This window comes from Sesamum indicum, linkage group LG6 (assembly GCF_000512975.1).
Source record: "Sesamum indicum cultivar Zhongzhi No. 13 linkage group LG6, S_indicum_v1.0, whole genome shotgun sequence".
NCBI lineage: Eukaryota > Viridiplantae > Streptophyta > Magnoliopsida > Lamiales > Pedaliaceae > Sesamum > Sesamum indicum.
This window is the reverse complement of record NC_026150.1, coordinates 11,103,038-11,130,983: the sequence shown is the minus strand read 5'-3', so window position 1 is coordinate 11,130,983 and position 27,946 is coordinate 11,103,038. Positions and strand designations below refer to the sequence as shown.

Sequence of the window (27,946 nt, the reverse complement as noted above, 5' to 3'; positions counted from 1 at the left end):
ATAGATCGAACATCGGTATCCGTATGGTTAATTAATTAATTAATTAATTAATTAATTACCAAAAGAAATGTTTATTGTTAGTATATGGAAAGCAAGGGAGAGTGTCACGTGCCAAGACATACAGTTGGTCGGCTCACATTAGAGGAGGCCCCATCACAATCTTTAGCAAAGGATAATGTCCCTCATCTTCTCACTACCAATTTGTCCCCACCTAAATACATAAATGCTTTCTATTACCTCATAATTGTGCATTTACTTTCATTTTCAATCTACCTAATTAATTAATTAGAGATAGCCATCCATTTCAAGCCCACTTATATGGTCCCATGGTCATGGTCCAAAGGTTGGACCTCAATATATTTCAGGATAATTACATTCTTTTTTCTTGAGATCTAGTGTATTTATACGTAAATTTTTCATCGTTTGGAAAATTACATCTAGCACCCCTGAAGTTTGTTTTTATTTAGCAAATAGATCCCCTCCATCAGTCAAAATTTACGAAAACTTTTTATATTAACAAAAGACATCTATACTTACCATCGATTAACTTATTACTGACTTATTAAAGGTCAAATAAATCTTAGTCCGAAAAAATTATTTGACCTGCAATAAATCAGTAATAAGTCAATTTAGGGTAAATATCAATTTTCATTCAGTTTTTTTTTTTTTTTTGTTAATATCAGCAAATTTAGTAATTTTTGACCGATGGAGGACTTATTTGTTAGATGAAAATAAACCTCATAGGTACTAGATGCAATTCTCCAAACCAAGGGGGTTTATGTGTAATTACACTAAATTTTAAAAGAAGTGAGTATAACTATCCTTATATTATGAAAGGTCTTGTATTTGTATTTAGGTGTTTGCATTTAAAAGAAAGTTCTACTTATATGAAAAAAGATATATTTGTTATTGTATATAAGATGCTGCTTGCGATTCAATTGGTATCCCCATTATGCAATGTATTTCAGTTCTGCCCTTTTCTAAGTATCGTGGTTTTGTCTTGAAAGCTCCCTTATTAGGGAGAAGAGGCCGCTTAATAATAACTCACTGAAGTTTTTCCTTTGCAATCAATATGGGACGTGTATTTATATCAATATAGATATGTATTTTTGCATATGAAATATGCATATAGTATACTAAATAAGAAAATAACACTGACAATCGATTGTACTTTAAAAATAGGGTAAATTAAATCGACACTCACTAAGGTGAGGTCTAAATTACACTAATACCTCCTATCATTTAAAAAATTACAAATACATCTTTTAAGGGATGTCGATATAATTTAATCCAAAAAGTGTACTTTAGTAAGATTTTTAACACTCAATAAGGGGTGTATTTGTAATTTTATAAGGGATAGAATTTGTTTGTGCAATTAAACATAACCTGAGGGGATGTCGATGTAATTTATCTTAAATTGATAAATGAAGAATGATATGTTTCAAATTACAATATTCAGAAACCAAAGCACACATGCCATGACTATAAAATCATGCGTCTGAATCTCATTATACGTAGATTATTATTTTACTCTAATAATAAATATTAATTACGAAAATTCAATAATAATGATTAATATATAAATAGTTACAATAAAATATGATTGTAATCAATTTGCTAAAAGAAAAATGAAATAACCTTTGAGCTCTTGTCTTTCTCAATGAAAAGGTTGCATTTATAAATCATATTATACAATAATTATTATTAATTACAATATTTTATATGTGAATTATTAATATTTATTAAAATATAAATAAATAAACAAAAATTATGATGTTAATGAAATTAGAAGAGATAATTAAGCAGAAAAAGAGAGCCGGCAAAGTTGACCGGATAATGTGCGTATCGGTAAAGTCTTGGTGAGGAGAGAGAGAGAGAGAGAGGGCCGACAGCGTACCCAACTTTTTATCCTCAACTACGGGAACCCACATTGTCCACATGATGCTGTACAATATATAATATGATGATAGTGAAATCAAAATTTGACCAAGGGGCAGAAATGTAATTTCGTATAATATTTTGATCATATTAAAGTAAAGCAAGAATTCCAGCCGCAAGAAGAGTATAAAGTGTTGTGGATTAGGCCCAGGCTGGCGATAGGCATTGCCTTTTTGGACTTCCAGTTGGGTCGGCCCAAAAATCAGAGGAATTTGGACGTTTGATGGTCGGACACATGGCAATATTCTTAAGACCCCACACACACTCTGTACATTGACTGTAAGTTGTAAATACTTCTCAAAATACCGAATATTTAGCTGTCTTTAATATTTAATTGTTACTATCTTCTTCGACCTTTAGATGCCCGCATGATCGTACTGCTATTATACTTGAGCGTTGTAGTGTTTTTTATGGGAGCTACCCCAACACCTCCGACGTGTGTTGTTAATTTTCAAACTTATTTCATTCCATCGCGAGGATTGCTAATACCTCCTACCTGCAAACCTTATCAAGGACAAACAAGATTCCATGATTGTTATGCATGGTATAATGTATTAGACTTATTAATAGAGGACAAAAATGGAAATTTATATTATTCGCGTGATGGGATTTAATAAGTATCAATTCATATTATATTTTATGTATTTATGCGGCCTATTTATAATTAATAATATTGTGATATTTAATTAGGTCATTTGATCTTTTACAACTATTATTAGCTTTATCATTTGGCACATTGAAAGAATGAATTTTGTGTTGATAGTTTATGCATTTTGAGAAACACTTCATATTCCCCTATAAGCATTTTAGAGTTTTGCAACGTGATTCTGGACTATTTTTAGTCAACTCGTGGTCGTGCACATGGAATGAGACACTGCTGAGAACTAATTGTGTTTTATCCTGGAGTTATGATCAGCCGTTAAAACCTGCACGTAGGAGTCAATCATTGATCTAAAACAGCGACAAGTGTCAGACTCTCTATTGGTGCAGCTTTTTAGTTTCAAACGTTACGGTTTCTTTCTTCTACTATGATCGAATTATAGTTTCTCTAAGATGATATCTGTGTCTGTGAATAAACAAAAAGAAAGAATTATTCTTCTTGTTTTAATTACCTTATAACCTAGTTAATGCAATACTTGCATAAGGTTATACTTTGTTCACAATGACATTTTGATTATACTATCACAAAAAATGGATGAAACCCTAATGGAAACTAACGAAATGAACTAATTGTTCGACGCTCGTTAAAATCAGGGGGTATTACTAAATTTTCAAATAATAAGGGGGTACTCGTAATTATGTCATATTTCAAGAAAAAATCATTGTAATTTACCATTTTAGGTTATTTATAATTAAGAATTTTAATTGAAGACATTTTAAAAAATAGGTTTGTATGTACAATTAATTAGAAAGAGTTGCATATTTACCAAATTTCATATTTTATAAAAGTTATTTTTGAGGAGATTGAAGAAAACTTTTAACTTGGTATGAATTTTATCATTTTCAGTGCATGATTATTTCCTTATCATTACATGTTATTTTGATGTGGATATTTATTTATTCGAAATTTATTATTACTGATATTAAAGTTACACTACAACGGTTAATTGATGTTGAAAAGCATTATAAATAAAATTTTCTGATAAATTCTTATGTGAGAAAATTATAGTCACATTTTGTTAGTATAATATGTAAAATTAGAGAAGCAAAAGTTGGAACTCTACAAAAATGAGGCAGTCGAACTCGGTGAGATAACGCTTGGAAGCATTTCATAAATCATCTTTATCAATTCGAATGTGAAAGGTATAATCTAATTAATCATTTCACGCATATTTTTTGGTCAAGCATGATGTCGTAATTTGAAAGGGCATACACTATATGTATAATCATTATGCATCTTTGATCTGACTCGAAATACGTGATTTCTATTAAAGTGTGTTAGCTCGCTATGTCTTCGTCCACATATTGAAGATGAGTCTTGAGGATGAACCAAACACGTTAGTCTAGTCGGGTTCGTCGCCAGCTAAGATCGTCTGATGCTCAAGTTAGTTATGTTCGAAGTTGGATAATATGCAATTTTGAGATATAATTGGGTTAGAAAGCCTGAATATGTCTTACCTTAAATGTTTTAGATTTGAAGTATTTATAGTGCCCACTTGTGCAGAGTGGACTGGGCAACGTGGCGTCATCTTAGGGTCCTTTCCGCAGGATCGTGCAGTAGGGAGTCGAATTGCTCATATGGATGCAGATTTTGGGAACTGGAGCAGGTAGGCTCTTGAGAGCCCAACCTGCGCTTGACTCACGCGAGTTAGTTTGATTTTGGGTATTTTCTACCCCAGATAAAGGGCTTTTTTGTCTTTTTCTGAAGGACGAAGCAACACCCTTACCAATCTTGGTTTAATAGTGAAATTGGCAAATACTTTTTTCATTATAAAATATTCTAAATTGATATGCACTATTTAACTTTTATGAAAAAAACTCGAGTACGAATTAGGGCATTCGAAAAATCTCATATATCAATTTTATATTTATGAAAAAACTCAGGAATCAATTATATCATTTGTATAACATTTCGTATCAATTTGCATTAAAAGTCGGGTACTAAAATAATTTTACTCTTATTTGTGTTACTTTTCTCTCGTTCCTTTTTTTTTTTTATTGTGAATAAAAGACAAAATGACACTTTTCATTAGTAACTTACAGCCTTTTCAGTTTTGGTCTGATTGGTTACTAAATTTTCACTTTTGGTCCCATAACTTTTAAAAAATAGCACTTTTGGTCCTATAACACATTTTCATTATATATTTTAACGAAAAGCATGTGGTCATTAGAATCTTTACACTTTTGGTCCCATAACTTTTAAAAAATAATATTTTTGGTTCCATAACTTTTAAAAAGTAGCACTTTTGAACTCATGCACTTGACAAGCACGTGATCTTTTCTGTTGAATATCTTAAAAAGAAGGTGTCATGAAACTAAAACTATTAATTTTTTTTTAAAATTACATGACCAAAAGTGACAATCCCGAAATCAATAAGATCAAAAATGAAAAACAACCTAACTCCCCCCCCCCCCCCCCCCCCCCCCCCCCCCAACTTGCTCATCCAACCACTCTTAAACAAAGGGGTATGACCAGCTAGTTTATTGAAGGTACAAAGTTTGAGAAAAATGGTGGTAACTACAAAATAGAGTATTCTGTCAGCTAGAAAAGCTCTAAAGGTGTGGGACTTTGAATATTAATTTTGCTTTGACTTGCGGCTTGAAGATAAGCTCTTTAGGTTTTCCCTTCTCTTGAACAATGGTCCAAGCAGCTTTACATAGTGGTTGGATTGATTTTTTCGATATGTTGTTTTATTTTGTAGAGATAAAAGAGAAAATAAAAATAAATAGATATGTACCGGAAATAGTGTATGTTTGTATTTATTTTTAAAGATGATTTAAAATTATTTAAAATAAATATTGTATGTTTGATATTGTGTTTTTTGGAGACAAAAATTACTGTTCATTGTCAAATTTATCTCTTTTATATATTATATATATGTATGTATATAGGTGTTGTATATTTGATGTTGTGTTTTATGGAGATAAAAATAATTGTTTATTATCAAATAATGTCTCTTTTATATTATATTTATATATATATGTGTGTGTTTATGTATATTATATATAGAAAGTCCAAAACAAAAAAATTCACATAGATAAGGTGAAAAAAAAAGCAGTCAAATATTTGGTATGTTTTGGTTCATCTCAAAGATCCCCCAAAAATAAAACCAAACAAAGCCTTTTTGTCAAAGCTGTTCCAGTCTTATGTATTTTGAAATAATGCAAAAGGGCCAAATTGCATATTATCCTCATGTATTTTTAAAATTCAGCTAATTTTTTTGTTTTAAAAATAATCCAAATTTTTTTTTCTGTTTTCTTAAATATAGCACACTTATCCCTCATCGTTAATTGATGCTAACGGCGTCATTTTTTTTTTGTCAAAAACCAACATGCCCTAATCTATTATATATTATTTCTTATTTTCATAACTGTTGGATTTCTTTTATTGCATAATAGCTGTAAGATTTAATCAATCCATCTCAATCTTTCGATCTTAAACTATTTAGGGTCAATATTTAATCAACTTTGATATATATTATATTTATAATTATAAAATATAAATTATTATTTATAAAAAATAAAAAATTACAAAATTTCTCCCCCTCCCCCACCCCCACTCCATCCACTGCCCACCCCAACCCCCTCATGCTGCCCAACGTCGCCTCCCATGTTTCTGGTGTGATTTGAAGAGTCTCTACCTTGAGGTTTGGTATAGATAAACACTGGAGAAGAGATCTACACGTATTGTCTATTGGACGAGAAATTGAGAGGTATTTTCATTTTAAATTAACGCTCTATTTTTTTCTTTTATTCATAAGCCTTGTACATGATTAAAACTTCATTTCATACACCGAATGCCCCGAAAAAATCAAGGGCACACCCTTTAATTCGAATTAATTGCTTTTAAATACTTTTTTTTCACACTTCCGCCGTGTTCTTAAGTTGATCCTACAGTGTATTTAAAAAAATAAATAGGTAATAACTTAATAATTTTATTACCAAATTGATGAAATATTTTTTCTAAGGACCCATTACAACCCAGTGATAAATCCACTAATTTTCAAGTTTTATTAGAAATTGAAGATTCCATAGCACCATTCACCACTGCTTCAAAAAAATAGCATTAGGTGATAAAAAAGTTTCTTTCAAAGTATTAGGGTCACTTTCAATATTGAAAATATAAAAAGTAGGACTAAAATCTTTTTCTACTCTATTTCTTAGTTTGACATTAGTTTTCTCAATTTTCAAAATCGAAGTGAAAGAGCTAGGTAAAGATAAAATATTCTTTTCAATATTTTGTCTTGCACAATTCTTAGAGTTAGATGGAATTTTTTCTTCATGCAAGATAACGTCACTTGATTCTATAATCACATTATCTTTCAGATTTAAAAATCTGTAAGTTGTATTACTAGAAACAACCAAAATAAGCACAAATTGTAACTTTTACTCCTCGTTTTGAAATTTTAGGATCTGTAAGCCTCACAGAGGCTAAACAACCCCAAACTTTAAGGTATCCCAATTGGCTTATAACCTCTCCACACCTCTAAAGGTGTTAATTTAGTTTTTCTTTTTTCTTTAAGTGGCATCCTATTAAACAAAACAAACTGTATAAAATAACCTCACCCAAAGATTTGAAGGTACTGCACAAGATTTGATAAGCATGACATTTGCAAAGTCAACCAATATTGTATTTTTTTTCTCTTAGCTAAATCATTAGATGCAGGAGAATACAGTAGAATAATTTCATGAATTGTTCCCAATAACTTAACAAAAGAATTAACTCATTTGACTCATATTCTGGGCCTCTATCACTTCTAATTCATTTATTTCCTTACCAAATTAATTTTTAATTTCGTGAAGATAATCTTTAACTTGTCAAAAACATTACTCTTATTTTTCATTAAAGAAACATAAAAGTCACAACATAACGATTTTCTCAATGAGTTGAAATTCCTCCAAGTTCATAAATATCATCGTGTATTTAATTCTAGTAATTTTATTTTTCTTGCAACACTTGGATAAGACCTTTTAGTGATCTTGGCTTTACTACAAAATTCACATTTCTCAAAAATTCTTTTTAATTAATCCTAAATTACTCATGATTCAAGCATAACAATTATTAATGTGCAAAAAGTTAATAGCTAAGAGCATATAAACAAAAGTAGAAGATATTTTATTCATCTCAAAATTTAATTTAAACACTCCATCACATGCATACCCCATACCCAGAAAAATTCTTTTTTGTAATTACATATTTAAATTCTATAATCTGCTATACATGAGTATACAACACATCTTTCAAGGTCAGTACCCTTCCTGAGGCAAATTTCAAGAAAACTACTCCCATCCAAGAACTTGGATATAGCATGAGAATCACCAAGCATAATAGTTCTCGACTCCTCAAATGGAGTATACACTCTGACCCAACTTTTCTCATAACAAACATAGCAGTTTGCACCAAAGTCCCCCCACCACCCGTCAACACTTTCAACCACATGTATGTCTGTTATCATTGTCGCAAGTGGCTCCTCAATTACATTAGCTTGCAGAGTAGGCTCACATTTACTATTATTACAAAATCAAGCAATATGCCCACTCTTGCCACATACATAATATGCTTTTGGATTTTGATCTAGAGCTTGGTTATTCCCATTATTTTTCTTGGAAAATTTATCATAATTTTTCATGAAATTCTTCTTTTTTGACTTCAAATAGGTACTTTTGTGAGAGTTGGGTGCAATATTATTTGATGAAATTAAATTTACATCTGTTATGATGGATTGTGCACTACTCTTAGGAGCTGCATGAGTGCATCTTGGCCCCTTGCTTCTTCTTCCATGTGGATTCACATTATCAACATTTCATGAGATGGTTCCTTTTGCTTGTGGTGAATTGTTTTTTGAAGTTCCTTCCATGAAGGCGGGAGTTTGTCAATGATGCTACAAACAATAAGGTTATCTCAAATTTTGATGTCCTTCAACTTGAGTTCTCCCAAAATTATGATAAAGTCTTAGGTTGGTCAGCAATTGATTTATTATCCATCATCTGGGATTAAAAAAAAAAAAAGAAAAAGAAATCCTCTACCAACATAATTTTTCGCACCTGATTCTTTGGTATCATAATTGCTCTACAATGCTTCCCAAAATTTCTTTGCAGAAGAGTATGCTCATCATAATAATCATAAAAATTATCAATGTTGTAGTTTTCCACTTTCTCTTGGTGGATAGCATAATCTTGTTTGGATCCTTTTTAGTAAGAATATCAAAAACTATGAGAAGGCTTAGTTAAAAAAGCACTTTTCCTTCCATCTATCGAAATGGGTACCACTGAAAAGAAAGAGCTTGTTGAGATCTCCCATGTTGACATTCGATAGTTTTTCAATTATAGCCATTTGAACCTCCTTAAAATTGTTGTAAAAATAACAATTACAGTTAAAAAATAAAAACAAAATACCTTTGAGGCAGATATCTCACTCTCTTTAAGGAGATTCAAGCTCACTGCAGTAAAATATTCTTAGTGGTCCAGTAATATTACTCTTGACTCGTCACCTGCAGGATACAACAGCCGGACAACGTCGTATAACTCTAAGTCACTTTGGACAAGTTGTAGAGTCTAATGCTCCACCAAAAAAGAGCACCTTCCTACAACTAATATAATTCTCTTATAGGATAATTTCATTTAGAATATCTTGTATGTGTGTGTGTCTCAATAGGAAGAAAGATGTCCTATTTGTTCATAGGTGCAAAAATCATCCACTATTTTAATGTGAATAAATGGACAATAATGTGAATTACAAGTGAGGATAAGTGATTAGTAAGTGGTATAACAATAAGTATGGTATATTAGTTGGAAGATGATATTGAAGAAGAAAGGTTACAAATATAATGGCCATAAAACGTCAACCAATACCACTAATCAACATCCATGTAGGAAAATGAAGAGGCATGTGTTGTAATTTAAATATTAAAATGTAATATATAGTAACACGAAATAATTTCATTCTTTAAGGGGGTTTTGCAATAACTTCTTATTTTATGGTGAGAATATTATAATAAAAGTTGTAAATTAAGCAGTAACAAAAGCCGAGAGTACTTGAAAATAAAATTTAAAAATAAAAAAGTTGAAGTTGAAGTTGGAATGTTACGAAAAACAACACAATATTTTCAATTTTTTCAGTGTAAAAGTTGGTAGGGAGTTACTTATAGCTTTTAACTTAAACCAACATATTTTATTCTAGTAATTCAAAAGTAAAAATTGTAAAACAAAAATATTTTTTAATTTATTTTCAACATTAGGCTAATAAGCATTTACTTTCGACATTTACAAACACCCTCTAAACAAAGGGATAATGTTAAACTTGGATTTATTTTTGAGCCATCAACTTCAATATAGCACTTTCAAAGTACACGAGATCTTGAAATGGTTTGAAATTTTAAGGGTTTTTTATATTCGCATATAATATCTAAAAAATAGTACGTTGGCGCATCAAAATAATGATGCAAAGTAGTTTACATTTTTATATATATAAAAGTAATGAATATTTTAAATTTGTAACTTTTTAAAAACTTAAACATGCATATATAAAATTTATAAAGAAGTCGTGGTTTTCATATAGCATTGTTTTTAATATTTTGATGTGGTAGTGATTTGAACAGTGGTGAAAATTCTGAAATTGCTCTCGATACACTTGATCACTATATTTGTTTTTATTTTTAAATTATTTTCGAGACAAGTCAAAATATATTCATTGTTTGTCATCATTCAAAAACACCTTATTTGGGTGCTTTTAACTGTTTTAGTATGCATTATACACACACACACACATATACATAAATATATATAAAAAAAGACATGATTTCACAATGATTTAATAATGAATAGTAATTTTTATCTCCAAAATACAATATTAAACATACAATACTTATTTTAAATTATCTCCAAAAACAAATCCAAACATATATACTATCTCTAACATATACCTATTAATCTTTATTTTTCTCTCTTTATCTCCACAAAACACAACAAAACACTCAAAAAACGAATTCAAATATTATGAATGTGCTGTAAGTCTTTTTTAGAGAAATAACTTTTTATAGGTGAGGTGGCATGTGTCATGTTTTATCAAAATGAATAGTAATTTGATTTTAAAGTTGATCTTTGTGGTATTTATAGGGTGTTGAGCATATTTTAATATTATTGATCGATAAACCCCGTAATATTTTAAAAATTAAAATATTTTTAAAATTTATTAATCGTTGTAGCATATCGTTCCTATGCATATAATAAATAATTTTTTACGTTTTAAAATATATCATAAATGAGAGTAAAATATATAAATTATTACATTATATTAATAAAAAAAGAAAGAAAAAAATAATAATTAAATTAATGTAACTTTTGAAAAGTTGACTAAGTTAGTTATTTTTTCATGAACAATATTTTCGACTTCACAGAAAATTGGCGTGGCGGTTTAATTAATCGCTATTAATTTATAAGTGTGGAGTAACTTTTCTTTTTATGTTAGTTTAAATAAATCGAGTTTAATGATTTATTCGTTCCATCCAGTCCATAAAATTACGGGCACAAAGAGTTTCAATTAGTCAGCTCTTAAATTGCCCCAACTTCGATACGTTATTGTTTCTAGTTTGAACATTACAAAATAGGGTTCAATTCATTTTGACCCCATATGTAAAAATATAAAAAGCCCTCCTATGAAAATTTTAATATAAAAAATCACCGCTATGTGATGAATAAATAATCACATCACTCATAGTCAACTTGAGTCTATTTTATTTGAAACAATGACTAAAATACCCCTCCTAATCAAACTAGGCCTATTAATATATAATTATTTTAATTTATAATATATATAATTTATAACTATTAAAATATACTTATAAAATATATAATTATAATTTTATAAAAATATTCAAAATAATAATTATAACTCACCCGTAATCCCCGCCTCCCCCCTCCCCCGCCCAACCCCAACCTCCTCCCCCTTCGCACCTCCCAGACGTTGTTCAAAAGTGGAGTGCGACGACCATCGCCCTCACTACGTTGGGTGACGGTCATCGTCCAGAGGTGAGGAGTGCCCCCACCCAACCCCGACCTCCTCTCCCTTCCCTTCGCACCCCCCACTTGCCCGTCTGGGCAACAGACGTTGTTCAAAAGTGGAGTGCGACGACCATCGCCCTCACTACGTTGGGTGACGGTCATCGTCCAGAGGTGAGGAGTGCGCGGTTGCGCGCTCCTGTTCAGCAGCGGCGCTGCCGTAGTTGCATTTTTTTAATGTATAAATTAATTTTTAATTAATTTAATTAAAATATATTTAATTATTTATATAATTAAAAATAATTATTATATAAAATAATATATTATTATTAATAAATATATATAATAGCATATGGCCTGATTTCTATACAATTTTTATTAAATTTATTTTATATCACAAAAATATTTAATACTTTAATTTTTATTGAGAATTTTTTAAATATTCCTATTGGTACAGAGTGTCTGAATTTTTCCCCTAAAAAACATATGGGTCAAAAATTGTGGGCAGTTGTGGACGGTCAGTTGGGGGCGGTTGGTTGGCAATATAAATGTGCGTGAATTTACACACGCACTATTGTATTTGTGTGATTGGATATTCTGTGTATTCGTATACAGATACACATAAACTTCTATATATATATCACCGAGAACACGAATCAAATTTCCTCGGGAAGGTCGATACGACGTGTGCAAAATTCTTTCCGCAATTTTTTTTCTTTTCTAGTGCACAGAAATACGCCAACACTGTACACATTTGAGTATAATTCTATATATATACTGATTTCTCGCGCCATCGGGGAATATATCTGTTAATCTGTAAATTGTTATCACTATCGTTGTTGTTGACCGAGGGAAAATGGAGGGAGTTGATTATCTTGCTGATGAGAGGAAGAAGGCGGCGTTCGATGTGGAGGCCATGAAGATTGTCTGGGCTGGCTCGCGAGACGCCTTCGAAGTTTCTGATCGTATTTCCAAGCTCGTGGCCAATGATCCTGTAACTTTTCTCTAGCTTTCTTTTTTTTTCTTTTTGTGTATGTGGGGTTGGTGGTTGGTGGTGGTTAATGCGGTCTATGGATGAATTTAGGGCACTCGATGAAATTCGACTTCGTTTTGCTCGAGTTTTAGTAAAATTTCGGTTGGTGATAATTGATATAGTCCTAAAAATGTTGTTTTGCTGTCAGGAAATTAGTGCGCAAATGATGATGAGTATTCTATTCCACTGTTTTTGTTTATTTAAAGATGAACTGAATATTTCTACTTTTTGGAATTTGAAATTTAAGCGTGTGAAAAGGGACGAATACTGGATATTATCTTGAAGTATACAATGGAAATATCAAGCTGAGCTAGACTGAACTCTTATGTTGTGTTTGTACTTCAATTTGTAGGTCATAAAATTGTGTATGAAGGAAGATGAGCTATAATCTCATAATGTATTTGAAAGGAAGGGATACAATTTAATAGTAAATGCATATAAAAGAGAGAAGTACAAAGTAATAAACTACTTAATGATTGAATTGGCTTATTACCGACAATTAGTACTTTGTATATTATTTGTCAAAGTCAGAAGACTCTTCTTTTTTCTTCCTATAATACGGCTTTCCTAACCATAGGAGGCATAAGATCGTGCCTATAATTTGAGGATGGATAGCTACTCAAATTTCAGTTTTTCTTCAGATTTAATGATAAGTTCATTTCGTGGATAACGGATTGCATTTAAATAATTAAGTTGCATCCAGCAAATGTTATATTCAATAATGAAGAGTATTTACGGTATGTTTGGCTTAGGTGAACGGTAAAAGATTAGTAAAGTAGAGTATTAGTGAAGCATTTTGTTCACAGCCCAATTTCTACTGAAAAGATGAAGGATAAGGTTTTAAAATGTAATTTACCCCAATTTTATTTTATTTTTATGCACAAAACAAGAGGAAAAATGTTAATGTCAGAAATGAGTAATTTCTGGGTCAAATAAACCAGGAGATGCATTAGAGGTGTACTTCCTTTTGGTAATTTCAAACAATTTGGATGAAAAGTACTAAACTTACCCCAGTAAATTTAAATTTCTTTCTTCTCCTTCCCATTCCCTTGTCATTGAACAAACAAAGCCTTGGTCCACCACAAGAACTCTAGACCACCTGATGGATGGATGTTAACATGAGTTATTTCATGGTTGGAGTTAGGCATTCCGGAAGGACAACAGAACTATGCTACCGAGAAAGGAACTATTCAAAAATACCCTTAGGAAGGCTGCTCATGCATGGAAACGAATTCTTGAACTTCACCTATCAGGTGAGCTCTTTTCAGATTTTGAAGCGATTTTAGCTGCTTTTATCTCCATGTGAATGAATCTAATATCATTTGATTTCATGGTTGCAGAAGAAGAGGCATCTAAATTGAGGTTTTATGTGGATGAACCAGCTTATACTGATCTTCACTGGGTAGCTTCCACTTTTAAATTTTGATTTCTTGTCTATAAAATAATTTTCCAATGGTACTGTATGTTGCTAAGTTGAAATTTTCATCTCGAGTCTCTAGTCTGAATGTGAAATAATTGGCTGTTATGACCTTCTTGCACTTTTTCCTATTTAGGGGATGTTTGTACCAGCCATAAAAGGCCAGGGCACTGATGAACAGCAGCAAAAATGGTTGCCCTTGGCCTACAAGATGCAAATAATTGGCTGCTATGCTCAAACTGAACTTGGCCATGGCTCCAATGTGCAAGGTCTTGAAACCACTGCAACATTTGACCCTCGTACAGATGAATTTGTAATTCATAGTCCGACATTAACTTCAAGCAAAGTAAGTTATGCACAACGAGTTTGCTGTGTGCTTTTATTCTGTTGGACAAAATGAGGCATCATTCTGCTATGGTCTTTGGTTATCAGTGATATTGTTGTGTTTATATTTTCACTGCCAGAGTTATACTGTTTTTTCTATTCATTGACCTCTCATATGGGTTCTTAATCTCTGACTATCTTCTACATAGTGGTGGCCTGGTGGACTGGGCAAAGTGTCCACACATGCTGTCGTTTATGCTCGTCTCATTACAGATGGTAAAGACCACGGTGTTCATGGTATGGGCAAGCACTTCTTTCTATTGTTTTATATAGTTCATCTCCAAATTCTTCTTTCATAGGATAGTATAATAATGCTTGCCTTTTAGGTTTTATTGTCCAACTACGGAGCTTGGAGAATCATAGACCTCTTCCAGGAATAACTATTGGAGACATTGGAATGAAATTTGGAAATGGAGCATACAACACCATGGACAATGGAGTGCTTAGATTTGATCATGTCCGTATTCCACGAGATCAGATGTTGATGAGGTATGTTGTCATCCACCTCTGCCAAAGTACTTTTTAGTTTCTTTGTAAATCTAGAATTATTTGTTCTTCTAAGCATGGTTTAAGCATCGAGTCATTTCTGTAATTTCGGCTGATGCGTACACCCACAGTTTCCAATTTATGAAAATTTGCTGGTAACTATTATTTTTCAATAACGCTGATAATATCCTATAATATTGTATTATGCTGCCAAGACCATCATATTACTGGCTATATTAGCATATTATTAGCCATAATATACGATAACATCTACTATCACAAATGTTACATCCATTAATAAAATTTATACTTCTTTGTATAATACTAATACTCAATGTATTATGACTTGTACAATGAATATTTCTTGTTGGTATTCTTAATGAGCTGCTTCTGTTACAACTTCAAATTTCACAACATTATTCTATAATTTACTAACATTTTAGATTTTTTGCATTATATAATGCATTTCTTCATGTTGCCCAATATATTGTGATATGTTTTGTCCGCTGGGAAATAACACATATTAATCTTATGTCAATGCTGTCACTTTGAACTATTCTTCTAAGTTTCAGATTTAACTAGATCTGGATGTATTTGATTGAATGACACTACTAATCATGTGAAGTCAATGTTTAGTCTTTCTAGAAGCAACAAAACATGTTAATTGCACATTTTTACATGATATGGATGATGAAGAATACAAACCCCTTGAAATGTAAGTAAATGATTATCTGAGAAAGTCAAATAGTATCCATCTTGGTTAAAGTACTTTCTTTAGATTATAATATATTTCTATTTCTTACAGAACAGTCATTATTTTCTATGGCAAAAAACATGAAATACATTGGTTTTCTGTTCTGTTCTTCTTGTATCTAGATTAAGCAAATTGGCTTGGACCAAATTTTATCGAACTTATTGATTGAAAGGATGGCTGCTGGGTTGGACCGGATAAAACAGAAAAATGGCTTTTTTTCTGATTCCCTTTGTTACCTCTTCCTTGTCTTCCCTTTGCCTCTTTTCTCTCTTCTCATTCCAACTTTTTAGTTCTCCATTTTCTTCTGTTTTCTTCTGGTTTTCTCGTTTCAGGAGATTTTTTATGATGTTACCTTTATAGGCAACTGAAGCTCACTCTTTGAAGTTTGGCTTTTGGTTATACGCTGAAATACTTTATAAATCTCCTAGTCTAATATTATCGTTAATTTATGGAGTACACAAAGAGAGAATGCTCAAAGGTATGTGTTCTTTTCTGGATGTATTACATATTCAAGAATTAGGCACATATGCATATTGTGGGCGAGTGGGTAGATGGGAAAGAAACATATCATATTGCACCAAAGAGAAGTAGTGTTAACAATATTGCAAATAGTAGTTGGAAGTTCAGCATCTCATCATGTGAAAATATACAAGGGGAGATGTTTTAAGCAATGGAAAACTGCTAAGATGATGGCATGGGGAATGGGGATGTTATTGCTGCCAACGGCTGTGCTGATCAAGCTAAAGAGAGTTGTTGATTTATGATAAGGTACTTTGCCAGTCCATCATTTGTCAGCACACAATTGATGTCAATTTGTGTCTGTTTAGCAGTTTCACTGTTGGAGTGACGAATCACTCATGGTTCCAGGACCACAATGAGTTGCACCTGTCTGTTTACCGTTTCAGGCTGCGAATAATACCCAGAAGAGCAGCTTTAGGGGAAAACAGAGGCTGTTTTTGTTATTATGTTAAACGATCAGCCTTTGCAACAAGTGGAAGTATCATGAGAAGATTAGTAGAATGTTACAACTATGAGAAAGAAGAATAACTGCAACAAATTAAAAAGAGAAATAAAGGTCAAGGAAGAGGGGACACCATTTTTCCTTGCAATAGCTGAAGCAAATGAATGAAAGAAAGCATGACTTTATAGTTCTAGTCAAATAAGAAGATAACATAACTACTTGTAGGCCTATTTGGTCTCTCTGACCCTTTTCAGAGAAAATGTAGCCGAATTTTGACTCTTTGAAAGATAAAATGGTCAATAATTTTGATTTTATACTTTAGAGTATGTTTGGTTGGGGTGAAAAGTGGGAGTATAAGAGAAGTGGAAGTAAAAAGGAATATATAAGAGATTGTTTGGTGTTTGGTTAAGGGAAAAAGATGGACGGGAAGTAAAACTCGATGTATATGGAACCCGTCCACAGTCCAATTTCGGTCCAAAATTGGGCGGAAAAGTGAATGTATAAGACCAAAAAGACAAAAATATCTTCTATTTTTATTTACTTAATTACCCATATATATAATAATTTTCCTCCAATTCTTTTCTCCTTCCCTGGTAATATCATACATAATTGCTAGAGAAAAACTATTGTATCAAAGTCAACGATGAATATTTTTATTAATAAAAAATATTCTTGTTCTTGTTTGATAAGTATTTTTATTATTAATGTTTTTAAAATTTTGATATATTAAAATTATATAAGTATAATATTAATTTATTAATATTTTAATACAAAATAAAGAGAAGTGTCATTCAGTAAAATTTCAAAAAATACCTTTCTTCTCAATCTGTTTTTCTTGTACCAAACAAGTGGAAGTATTTGAGATTTACTCCCTTCCAATCATACCAAACAATTTGAAGGAAAACTATTATTCTTGCCCTCCCCCTCCCCCTCTCACTTTTCTTTTCTTGTCCCCCTCTCACTTTTCTTTTCTTGTCATTTGAACCAAACAAAGCCTTAGATTCTTATTTAGGAAGTAATAATAAATTCTGAACCTAATCTTAAATGGTTAAGGACTCAAAATACAACAAACGAAATAGAGGACTAAAGAATAGACATATCTCGTAATCAAAGATATATGATTAATACTCATAACATTTTTCTGTTTTTGTATAGAACTGGCGCAACATCTTAGAAGAGAGTTGCAAAAATATAAGTTGTGTATCTTACGACTTGCATTAGTGGTTTAATACCCCACTAGCCTTACGGTATTAACTTATTTCTTTAAGTGAGAGAGATTTATTTGGAAAAGGACTTGGAATTTCATTTTTGGGACATCCTAGGAAAGAAATAGAAGCCATATATTTTGGGGTAGAGTATTCATGAAAATTGAAAATCACCATACGATTCCTCAATCATAAAAATTAGGGTTAATTACAATTGGACCCCCTCTAAAATGGGAAACTACACTTTGCCCCTACAAAGTTTAAAAATTACAATTACCCCCTCTTAAAATTCTCCTTTTACAAAGTAGCCATTGATGAATGAAAGAATGCTTTATTTACTTCACATATATGAGGCCAGGTTAATAACATTGTTCATCTATATATTTAAATGTGTTGTGCAAGTACTTCATGTAGTGCGTCAAGCAATAGATGCAACATAAGTGGACACCTCGCTCCATATAGGAAAAAAAGTACAAAAAATGACTATGTTTTCATTCATAAACCGTAAATGGCTACATTTTATTTGATGGCTATGATTCGGAAATAATATTATATTACAGTTACACTATTTTGATTTTATATGTATAACATTTACCCCCTTATAAGTATAAAAATATTAGGATGGGAATGTTGAATGAGGTGTAAATGAAAGTTTATGCAATTTTTTTGGTGACGTTCTAAATATTTCCCATATAAACCCTAACGGAAGGGACCCGTTGTAAGCTGAGAAGTCTCGGAAGGGGTGTAAGTTTAACTTTGAAACTTTTCAGGAGGAAAATATCATTTCACATTTTTGGAGGGAGTTTAAGTGCAATTGACTCTAAAAGTTAAAGAAACTTAAAGAATAGATTCCTTTTGATCAAAAAGCCTCCTTCTTGTTGGAGAGCTTCGAATCTTCAAGCTAGAGTCTTTGCCAATACCATAAGAATATTCACAAGATTGGCTCTGGACTGACAATAACACAAAGTAGAAGAGAGAGGTTCATAGTTTTTCCGTGTGTAACCTTTTAGGAATTATATATTATTTTGTGAATCTTTAATATAGTCAGCACCAATGTGGAAAGTATAGTGCTGGTTTTTGGTTTCATTTTGGAAGTTCCGGAATGTTTTAGATGAATATATTCCATTGCGAATGTAATGGTGAACATGAAAAGAACAAATCTGTGTCTGTCTTATTTATGGGGAGACATTTTGCAGTAGATTTCTTATAAACTTTTTTTTGGATTGGTGATGTTACATCAAGTGTATTATGTTTCTTAATATGATTGTCTTAAAAAATATATAAAAGTTGATTGAAATATATATATATATATATCGTGATTATCAGGCTTAATTTCTTTAAAATAAGTATTTCGAGGAAAAATTTGGACATTAAAATTAAGTGTTCTATTTTATTTTGGGAAAAACGCTCCATTAGAACAAAAAACAAACATTGCCTAAACTCTTCTATAAAGTTCCTTTCAAATGTCTCAGGGTTTCTCAGGTGACGAGGGAAGGAAAATATAAACAATCAGATGTGCCGCGGCAGTTAGTTTATGGGACTATGGTATATGTCCGCCAACAGATTGTTGCAGATGCTTCTTGCGCTTTATCACGAGCAACCTGTATTGCAACGAGGTATAGTGCTATACGGAGACAATTTGGATCGCAGAATGGTGGACCTGAAACTCAGGTAGGAGTTAGGAGTAGGCTATTCTGTTAAATAGTTCTAGTTCGTAAGTCTTGGTTTTCATGTTGTAACTTAAAACCATTCACAAAGGTTGAATATTGTTTTATGTCACAAAATACTTGTTTTGCACCATTGTCTAGCCAGCAGGTGAGATGGTAAGCCACTTTGGTCTTGTTTACCCCACTATTGATCAAGGTTGATAACTTCTTCTCACCCTTTACACAATAGGACTTGATAGTTTGTCTAGAAGTCAACCTCAAATACCTGTATGGTTGATGGTGTAATAATTTGGATCCTGTCTGCATATATATATATATAGAAAGATTGTGTATAAAAGTACAACATCATGCAGATAAGGCTTATTTGAAAAATTATGAAGGCACCATCACCATAAAGTGGTTCACTGATATCGCATTGCTGTTTGTGGATATAGGTCCTGTTTACTTGTTCACTTTGTTGTACTTCCTTGTTGCTTGCCTTTTGGTTTATCTTTCAATCTGAGTAATCTCATTTCTTCATGGAGTCATGGACTAAATTTACTCAAACATGCTTTATGCACTTGGGAGGTGGAGCCTTGGAGGTGTTCAGCCTTGTTTGAAGCAGCATTCATGTCTTGCTGTGTTAGTGCAGTAATGCACATTGAACTTTGCTTTCATCTTTTTAGATGGAGCAACTGTTAACTATTCCTTGTAACTTGATTCTGAAAGAAATAAATTTTTGTCAGGAATTGTTGGGCTTTTAGTGCGAATATATTGTGACATAATTGGGTGCCTGTTTGATTTATAGGTTATTGATTACAAGACTCAGCAAAGCAGACTCTTCCCTTTGTTGGCTTCTGCTTATGCCTTTCGATTTGTTGGTGAATGGTTAAAATGGCTGTACACGGATGTAACACAAAGGTTGCAAGCCAATGACTTCTCAACATTGCCTGAGGTGCATGCATGCACTGCAGGGTTGAAGTCCCTGACTACTTCTGCCACTGCTGTAAGTTATGCATATCGCTTTGTCTTCCTTTATCATAGTTGTTCGATGCAATGAACATGCTTCTGCTAGCTTGTTTATTTATATGTCTGTTTTGTTCTTTGAGCTTAATGCCTGGTCAACATGCTCAATATCTAGAATGTTGCAGGAGTAGAAATTTATGAGCAAGGTGATGCTAGTTCAAAGAGTTCAATATTGTTATATTTCACTCCCTCCAGCCTGTTAATGATTCTTGTTTTGTGACACAGGATGGAATTGAAGAATGTCGAAAGTTATGTGGAGGCCATGGCTATCTTTGCAGCAGTGGGCTTCCAGAATTATTTGCAGTTTATGTTCCAGCTTGTACATATGAAGGAGACAACACTGTCCTGCTTCTACAGGTAGCCATTTTAGGATGTATCCATCCTATATGTTGTTATAGTAGACATTTTCTTTGCTTTTGCCTTTTTTCTTTTTCGACATTTATACAGAGTTGAACACTGAGCCGAAGACTATCATTAAACGTGATTACAATAGCTGCTTGCTGTTAAAATGTATGCGAGACTAGAAAAGTTGATCCACTACTTCGTGGAATGGGTATTGAAACATGATATATAATAAGACATAGCTTCATCTGATCATCATTTTATTAACTATGACATTTTCGCTTCTCTTATTTTGGATTTGCCTTTTTTTATGTTGGATGCAAATTCTTATTGAACTGTTTGTTATAGTCACGGGAATCTGATTTTGGAAGCTTGTAGAATATGATATTTTTCTTGGATGTATTATTCATCTCACTTGGTTTACGTTAGATGTAATTTTGGATTCTGGAATTGAATTAAATGTTTTGCTCTGATATGCTTGTGAATGTGATAGACTATGTAAAAGGATCAGAAAATGTAGGGTTTTTGGTTTGTGTCAGATATGTCTTCTATAAACGGGGATAAGTATTATTTATTTGAAAATTTATTCTGAGAAGTGTATGTTTCCAGGGCCTGGGTAGACTGTCTGTTGGTGTATGCTAATTTATTTGATTCCTAGTTAAACTAGGGAATCTTGATCATGTTTTGGTAGGCGTTGCTTTGTTTATATATGTATTTATACATATTATTCGTGAAAATTAAGCATGAAAAATTTTTGGTCTCAAGCACACCGATGTTGCCTGCTCTGAAGTCACTTGATGTGAACGTGCACGCTTTTATGCATTACGTGTAAAAAGTGATTCATGGGTTCAGTGTTTTCTCTGTACAATGTTTTATTCCCATTCTTATTCTGACTTGATGTGGAATGAAACTCAATATAAAACATGTCAAGCTGTTGGATAGTTAAATTGCGTACCGCGTATATTGGTTTCGCTGTTCTATAGTTTTGGACTTAATTTTAAGTTATTTACTATGTCAAGAACATAACCACATCACATGATGAGTTTTAACTAATTGATTACTCTCTCCTCTAGGTAGCTAGGTTTCTCATGAAGACTGTCTCCCAGCTTGGAACAGGCAAACAACCAGTAGGAACTATTGCTTATATGGGAAGAATTGAACATCTAATGCAATGCCGCTGTAATGTTCAAAGTGGTATGCTGGTTAATTTTCTTGAAAGTAGATAAATTAAGTGCTGAAATAGCACTATTTTCACTAGACATGCTTATATCCAATTACTTGAACGTTTATCAAGTCTATAGTATGAGGGAACTACTTTTGGATTAGAAGTGTTCATGTCGTGAGTTTTTATCAATAAATGTTTACATGCCATATTGCTATTAGAAATTAGTGATAGAAGATAGCCAGTTTCCTTTCGTGATTAATATGACCCACATCCATTTGGGACGAATTAGTTTGGTCACTTCAGTCTTTATGTCATGCAGCTGAGGATTGGTTAAAGCCTGGTCAAGTATTGGAAGCATTTGAGGCAAGAGCTGCTAGAATGTCTGTTTCCTGTGCACGAAATCTGAGCAAGTTCGCTAACCCTGAAGAAGGTACTCTTGGTTGATGGTGACTTAATATCTCTTGGTCTGTATTTGTTTACTAGATAATAAAGCAGGCGTGACGAGTGTCTTATGTTTAGATTCAACTAGACAAATAAGTTATGGCTGAAAAGGTCCATATACTGTGATGAGAAGAACTATAACAAATTCCATTACGAGTTTTGTGCCACTTGGATCATTTGCATCATTGCCTAAAATCTAAATAAGAAGGATGCTATTAATTACTTATTGATAGAAAGAAGTTTAATCTGATCATTTACTCCAATAGTTTTGATATTAGATGTAGGCTACATTGGTCCAACTGATCCTATTAATAGCCTATTATATAGTTCTATGGTTTTCCTCTTTTCTTTTTGTTTCTTTTTCTTTGGGAACATGTTTTAGATGCTCTTGTGGGTTGTGTAAATGTAATTATTCACAGGGGTGGTTTGTATAAAGAGACCATAGGCCGGAGGGTGTGAGGGTGTAAATGTAATTGTCCCTCGGTTTGTTGTGAATGTGTTTTTCAATTTCCCTTTTGTTGTTGCCTTCAGGTTTCGCAGAGCTATCAGCAGATTTAGTTGAGGCGGCAGTTGCACACTGTCAATTAATTGTTGTGTCCAAGTAAGCTTTTCATTTATGCTTTTGTAATTTATTATACAAGATTGATGTGGTCGACGACATTAGTTTGAGGAATTTATCCACAGTGTTGGTGTTTTTCTTTCAAACCATCAAATGAGCTAACATCTCAATTCCAGTGTTTAAGGTAGTTGAATTTGGAAGTTTCTGGGTCTCATACTTTCTTCTGTGTTGTGGTGGCCGGGAATTAGTCTGGTCCAGGAAACTAGGATCTCTTTTACAGTAGCTACAAATATAAGGGCTATATGGTCTTCACTGAAAGATTTTGTCAGCTGTTTACCATGGATTTCTTTTATTTTCAATAAGATGATGTCTCTTCCAACCCAACATTCTAGTTGTAAAGATGTTATATTTTCATTTAACTGACAAACAAAGAAGGCATGCCTTTCAGCATCACTGTAAAGATTAATCCAACCATGACCTAGATCCAACTTCTTGCTTTGCCCAGTTTATGCCATGGCCTTACTAACATCCCACATACAGTTTTGTCGCAACATCATTGATTGAACATGCCCTTGTTCAAAGTTACCAACAGAAGGTGTTCACGTATTTACTCCAAATCACTTTATCACCCGATTATATAATCTCTTATAAATGAGAATATATCCATACGACATGTGAACCCCAAAATACATTAGGTAAGTCGGGATTAGAACTCCTGGAATCCGGTTTTTGGAGTTCCCAACAGTGTGTTTGATTCGATACATTGATCTCTAATATTTTATGAATGTGATATCTATACCAGTAGAATTTCATTTTTTACCCCTGATTTTATTGATGTGGGTATGGAAACTCCTGCATCTTGCAATCAAACAACTCGCCTAGAGGTAAATAAGATACCATCAAGCTTAATTTACCTAATTTTGCTTGAGCAATATCAAGGCAGTAGAAATACTTTGCGTGCAGAAGATTATGCTAAAATATTTTGTTGTGCATGTCAAATTCTCACAAAAGAAACCTTCTGCTATGCTTAGGTTTATCGAGAAACTTCAACAAGATATTCCTGGTGAAGGGGTCAAGCAACAGCTAGAGGCACTTTGTGGTATTTATTACCTCTCTCTGCTTCACAAGCATCAGGGTGACTTCCTCGCTACCAGCTTCCTCACCCCTAAGCAGGCTGCATTTGCTAACGATCAGCTCAGAGCATTGTATGCCAAGGTTCGGCCTTAGAGTTTTATTATCCCCTGCACGCCCTTCACCAGAAACTTTCTTTATCCAAATCCATTAAATTACATGTTTGTTTTAGGTCCGTCCGAATGCCGTTGCGCTTGTTGACTCATTCAATTACACTGACCACTTCCTCGGCTCAATTCTTGGGCGCTATGATGGAAATGTTTATCCCCAACTTTACGAGGCAGCATGGAGGGATCCGTTGAATGAGTCAGATATACCGGATGGCTACCATGAATACATAAGGCCTTTGCTTAAGCAACAGCTCCGCAGTGCTAGAATGTAGGCTTTTGGATTCGATACCAATGGAATATTGATCTGTGTGCACCAATAAATCACATTTGATGATAAAGATGGTGGTAGGAAACAGCTTCTCTAGCCAACTGTGTCCTAGATTTGCCTATCATAAACCCGACCCGGATGGAATAAGGTCTCTCTCCCTGGGTGTTCGTGAGAGGAGATACCAGAGCAGAAAGCTGTGATATTTGTGTATTACTTTTGGGAAAATATTCTAAAATAAATATTTGGTAGAGAGACACAGCTGGGATAAATGGTCCAGCGATTCTAGTCTGATTTTGTGAGCATTTGTTACCAATCTCAACCATATTCGATTGAAGGATGTTCTTTATTGTGGTATTAGATGGGCATTTGGCTATAAGTTGATAATATATTATAAAATATATTTAGAATTTCATCTTATTTTAAAGATAAATTGTTAAAAGTGTTTGATAAAAATAAATTTTGAAGCGTATAAGATATTAATAATGATAATTTTTTAGTTTAAATGGTTAAACCTGAAGGTGTTTGTTTATATTTTAAAATTTAGTTGGGAATTGTTGATTTCCAGTGTTAGCTAATTCTTTCAAATTATCAAACATTATTTAAAATCTTATAAATTTTTAAATATTTTATTAAAAGTTTTGAAAAATTTACAAGCGCACCCAAGAAGATAATGTAGAAGCTAGCTGTTACAAACTGGGGACATAACTATTTGATTTGTATAATGTTGTAACAGAAAATTATTAGAGTAAGTGATTAGAAAGTTAATTCGCCAGATTTTTATGTAATCCATTCGACAGATTCGACGTGATGTAATATTATGCAACGACTAAAATGAGTATTTATTATTTGACTTTATCTTTGCCGTGCTCATTTAATTATGTTTATATTATATCAACATCAGAAAAAATTCATATACCACATGGACAACCTATGTAGTTGGACCATTCGTTTGGATTATGATTATGAAATCAAATGAAGGTTAAATTTAAAATATTTCAAGTCAAAGATCTCAAGATAGGCATCGAGTGTCCTACTAAGACTTGTGCCATCATATTCATTAGATGAGTGTCATGTTCTATCAGCGAAAAAAGTTGGACGTCTATGGTCAATATAATTATTTTTTGTTGAGATTGGTAAATTTCCTAGAATTAAAATGCTAGAATTAATTTGGAATAGGTTTCAAAACAAAAATCATTCTGCATGGGTTGCACCAATGTTCAATTTTTACCTGCATTATTTTACATGTAATTTCAGCACATGATTGTGTTTTATATGATATTGGATACTATATGCTTTTAACCTATGGTATGTATTAATTGTTGGAGGATGATTATGTGAAATACATTTTTATTCTATGCTCGTTAATGGTATTAACAAGGGATAATTGCAGACCCTATTGACAATGTGCTTGGTTTTAATTCTGTTAGGTTAGGACCTGCGTGCCTCTTATTTCCTTTACTCTCTCGTTTTTTGCTTTATTATTAAAATATTTACTTTTCGCCCTATCTATGTACTTCCCTAACTTTTGAATGAGGAATCTTATTTTTAATTGTAATGAGAATAGATAGGTGGAGACGTTTTATTTTATTTTTATAAATAAAATTTTAAGGAGCAAGCTTAAGGCAATGGAGGCCCATGAAGGAGGCCATAGGTTGGCCTATGGAGGTCCGTGGAAAAGAGGCCCATTCCATGATGGAGAGTTCAAGAAGTAAGAGATATATTACAAGGTCCATTAGCATGATAATGGGTTAAATATCTTATAATAGTGGAGGCCTTACATTAGATTGACAATAGATCCTCCGCGGAGTGGATTGTATAGATTGAACTTGGGATCATCCAAACAGGACATGTTAGTCTTTATTTTCTGCATGTGGTGCATTTATTTTCGATGAATGCTTTAATTAAATGCTTTAGTAATTTAACCACATGTGAAAACACGTTATGTGATGAGACCCATTAATGGATATAAATCAAATAAGTTTTTTTTAATTAATCCAGGCCCTCCATGCATAGCTATAGTACTACTACCAACCAGTCGTGGTCTTATGAGTCATCACACGTTTGGAATAAAAGAAAGTTGCAGTATTGCTACGAACAAACAAATACACTCCTGTTTTTCTGTCTCATGAGTCTTGGGGGGTAATAGTTAAGATATGATTTGGTTGATGGATCGGGACTAATACTAAGTAACATGATTTGCTCAGAGTCATCGGGATCATGTGAAAAGACGAGGCAAAATGCCTTGAGGATCTCATGGAATGAGAATGGTGTAAATTACCTCCTACAAGGTTTTTTTCTATATGAATCTTAAGTGGGATATGGAGAATTGCGCTTGTGGACCCTAAGCCCATTTGTAAAAGGTTTTCCAAAAATCCCATTTGAGAGTGATGGGTTTTCGCAAAAATAGTGAGAGGGATTAATAACTAAAGGTCAAGTCTTAACTTGAACTTAATATTATTATAATCTATTTATTATTTTTTTCTTTAATTGTAGAATGTCTAAAAATCTAATAACTCCAATACTTGAGACTAATAACTTTGATGGAATAAACTACAACTACTAGCTATGAAATCTCAAGATAGTCTTAGATTTCAAAAATGAAACTTACATTTTGTATAAGGATCTTCCTCAAACCTTGTCTTAGGAAGCATTTAGTAAGTTGTCCAGTGCACTAGGCTTGTCGTCGCTTTTGCTTTGAGTTTAACGAATCGATATCAGGCGTTTGTCAGAGAGACACACTGGAATGCAGTCACGACCATACTTAAGTATTTGAAAAAGATTGAAGATATGCTCTTAATTTAAAATGGTGGAGAATTGATATTGAAAGGCTATAGCACGCTAGCTTCCAGTCAGATAATGATGATGCCAAGTCTCATCACGTTTTATATTCAAGTTGAATGGTGGTGTGGTTGTTTGGAAGAGTTCGAAGCAAGCCGCAACAGTGGATTCCACCACGAAAGCTGAATATATAGTGGCTTTGGAAGTTGGTAAAGAAGTGGTTTGGAGGAATAACTATATCCAAAAATTAGGAGTAATACCTAGTGTTATTGAGCCAATGGGGCGATAGCACAAGCAAAGAAATCAGGGTCTCATCACCAATCCAAATATATTCTTAGACGCTTCCATATACTTAGAGAGATGGTTAGCAGAGGTGGCATTCATGTAGCACCCCCCTACCCGCTACATCTAATCATTTCTATTTCATCCTTTCTTTAATCAACATTCATTCTATAAGTAATTCTATTTCAATCAGTAAAATAAATTCTAATTTATCAGCAATATATATATCACAAAAGGTATTAGATATCACCAAAAGTAATATTTACCCTCACTACATGTTCTCGTGTACATAACCTCAAGAAAAATCATACCACAACTTTTAAACACAAATCCCGACAAAAGACCAGAATATTTACAACCCAA

General features: G+C 32.8%; 1 protein-coding gene across 1 annotated transcript; it reads left to right on the top strand.

Moving 5' to 3' along the window:
• LOC105164352 (peroxisomal acyl-coenzyme A oxidase 1) lies at positions 12,184-24,880 on the top strand. The gene is made up of 14 exons (XM_011082984.2): positions 12,184-12,589; positions 13,773-13,881; positions 13,969-14,030; positions 14,182-14,391; positions 14,579-14,666; positions 14,756-14,918; positions 19,308-19,506; positions 20,290-20,487; positions 20,733-20,864; positions 21,923-22,043; positions 22,334-22,444; positions 22,987-23,056; positions 24,046-24,229; positions 24,318-24,880. The coding sequence occupies exons 1-14, from the start codon at positions 12,452-12,454 to the stop codon at positions 24,525-24,527; spliced, it is 1,995 nt and encodes a 664-aa protein (XP_011081286.1). The 5' UTR covers positions 12,184-12,451; the 3' UTR covers positions 24,528-24,880.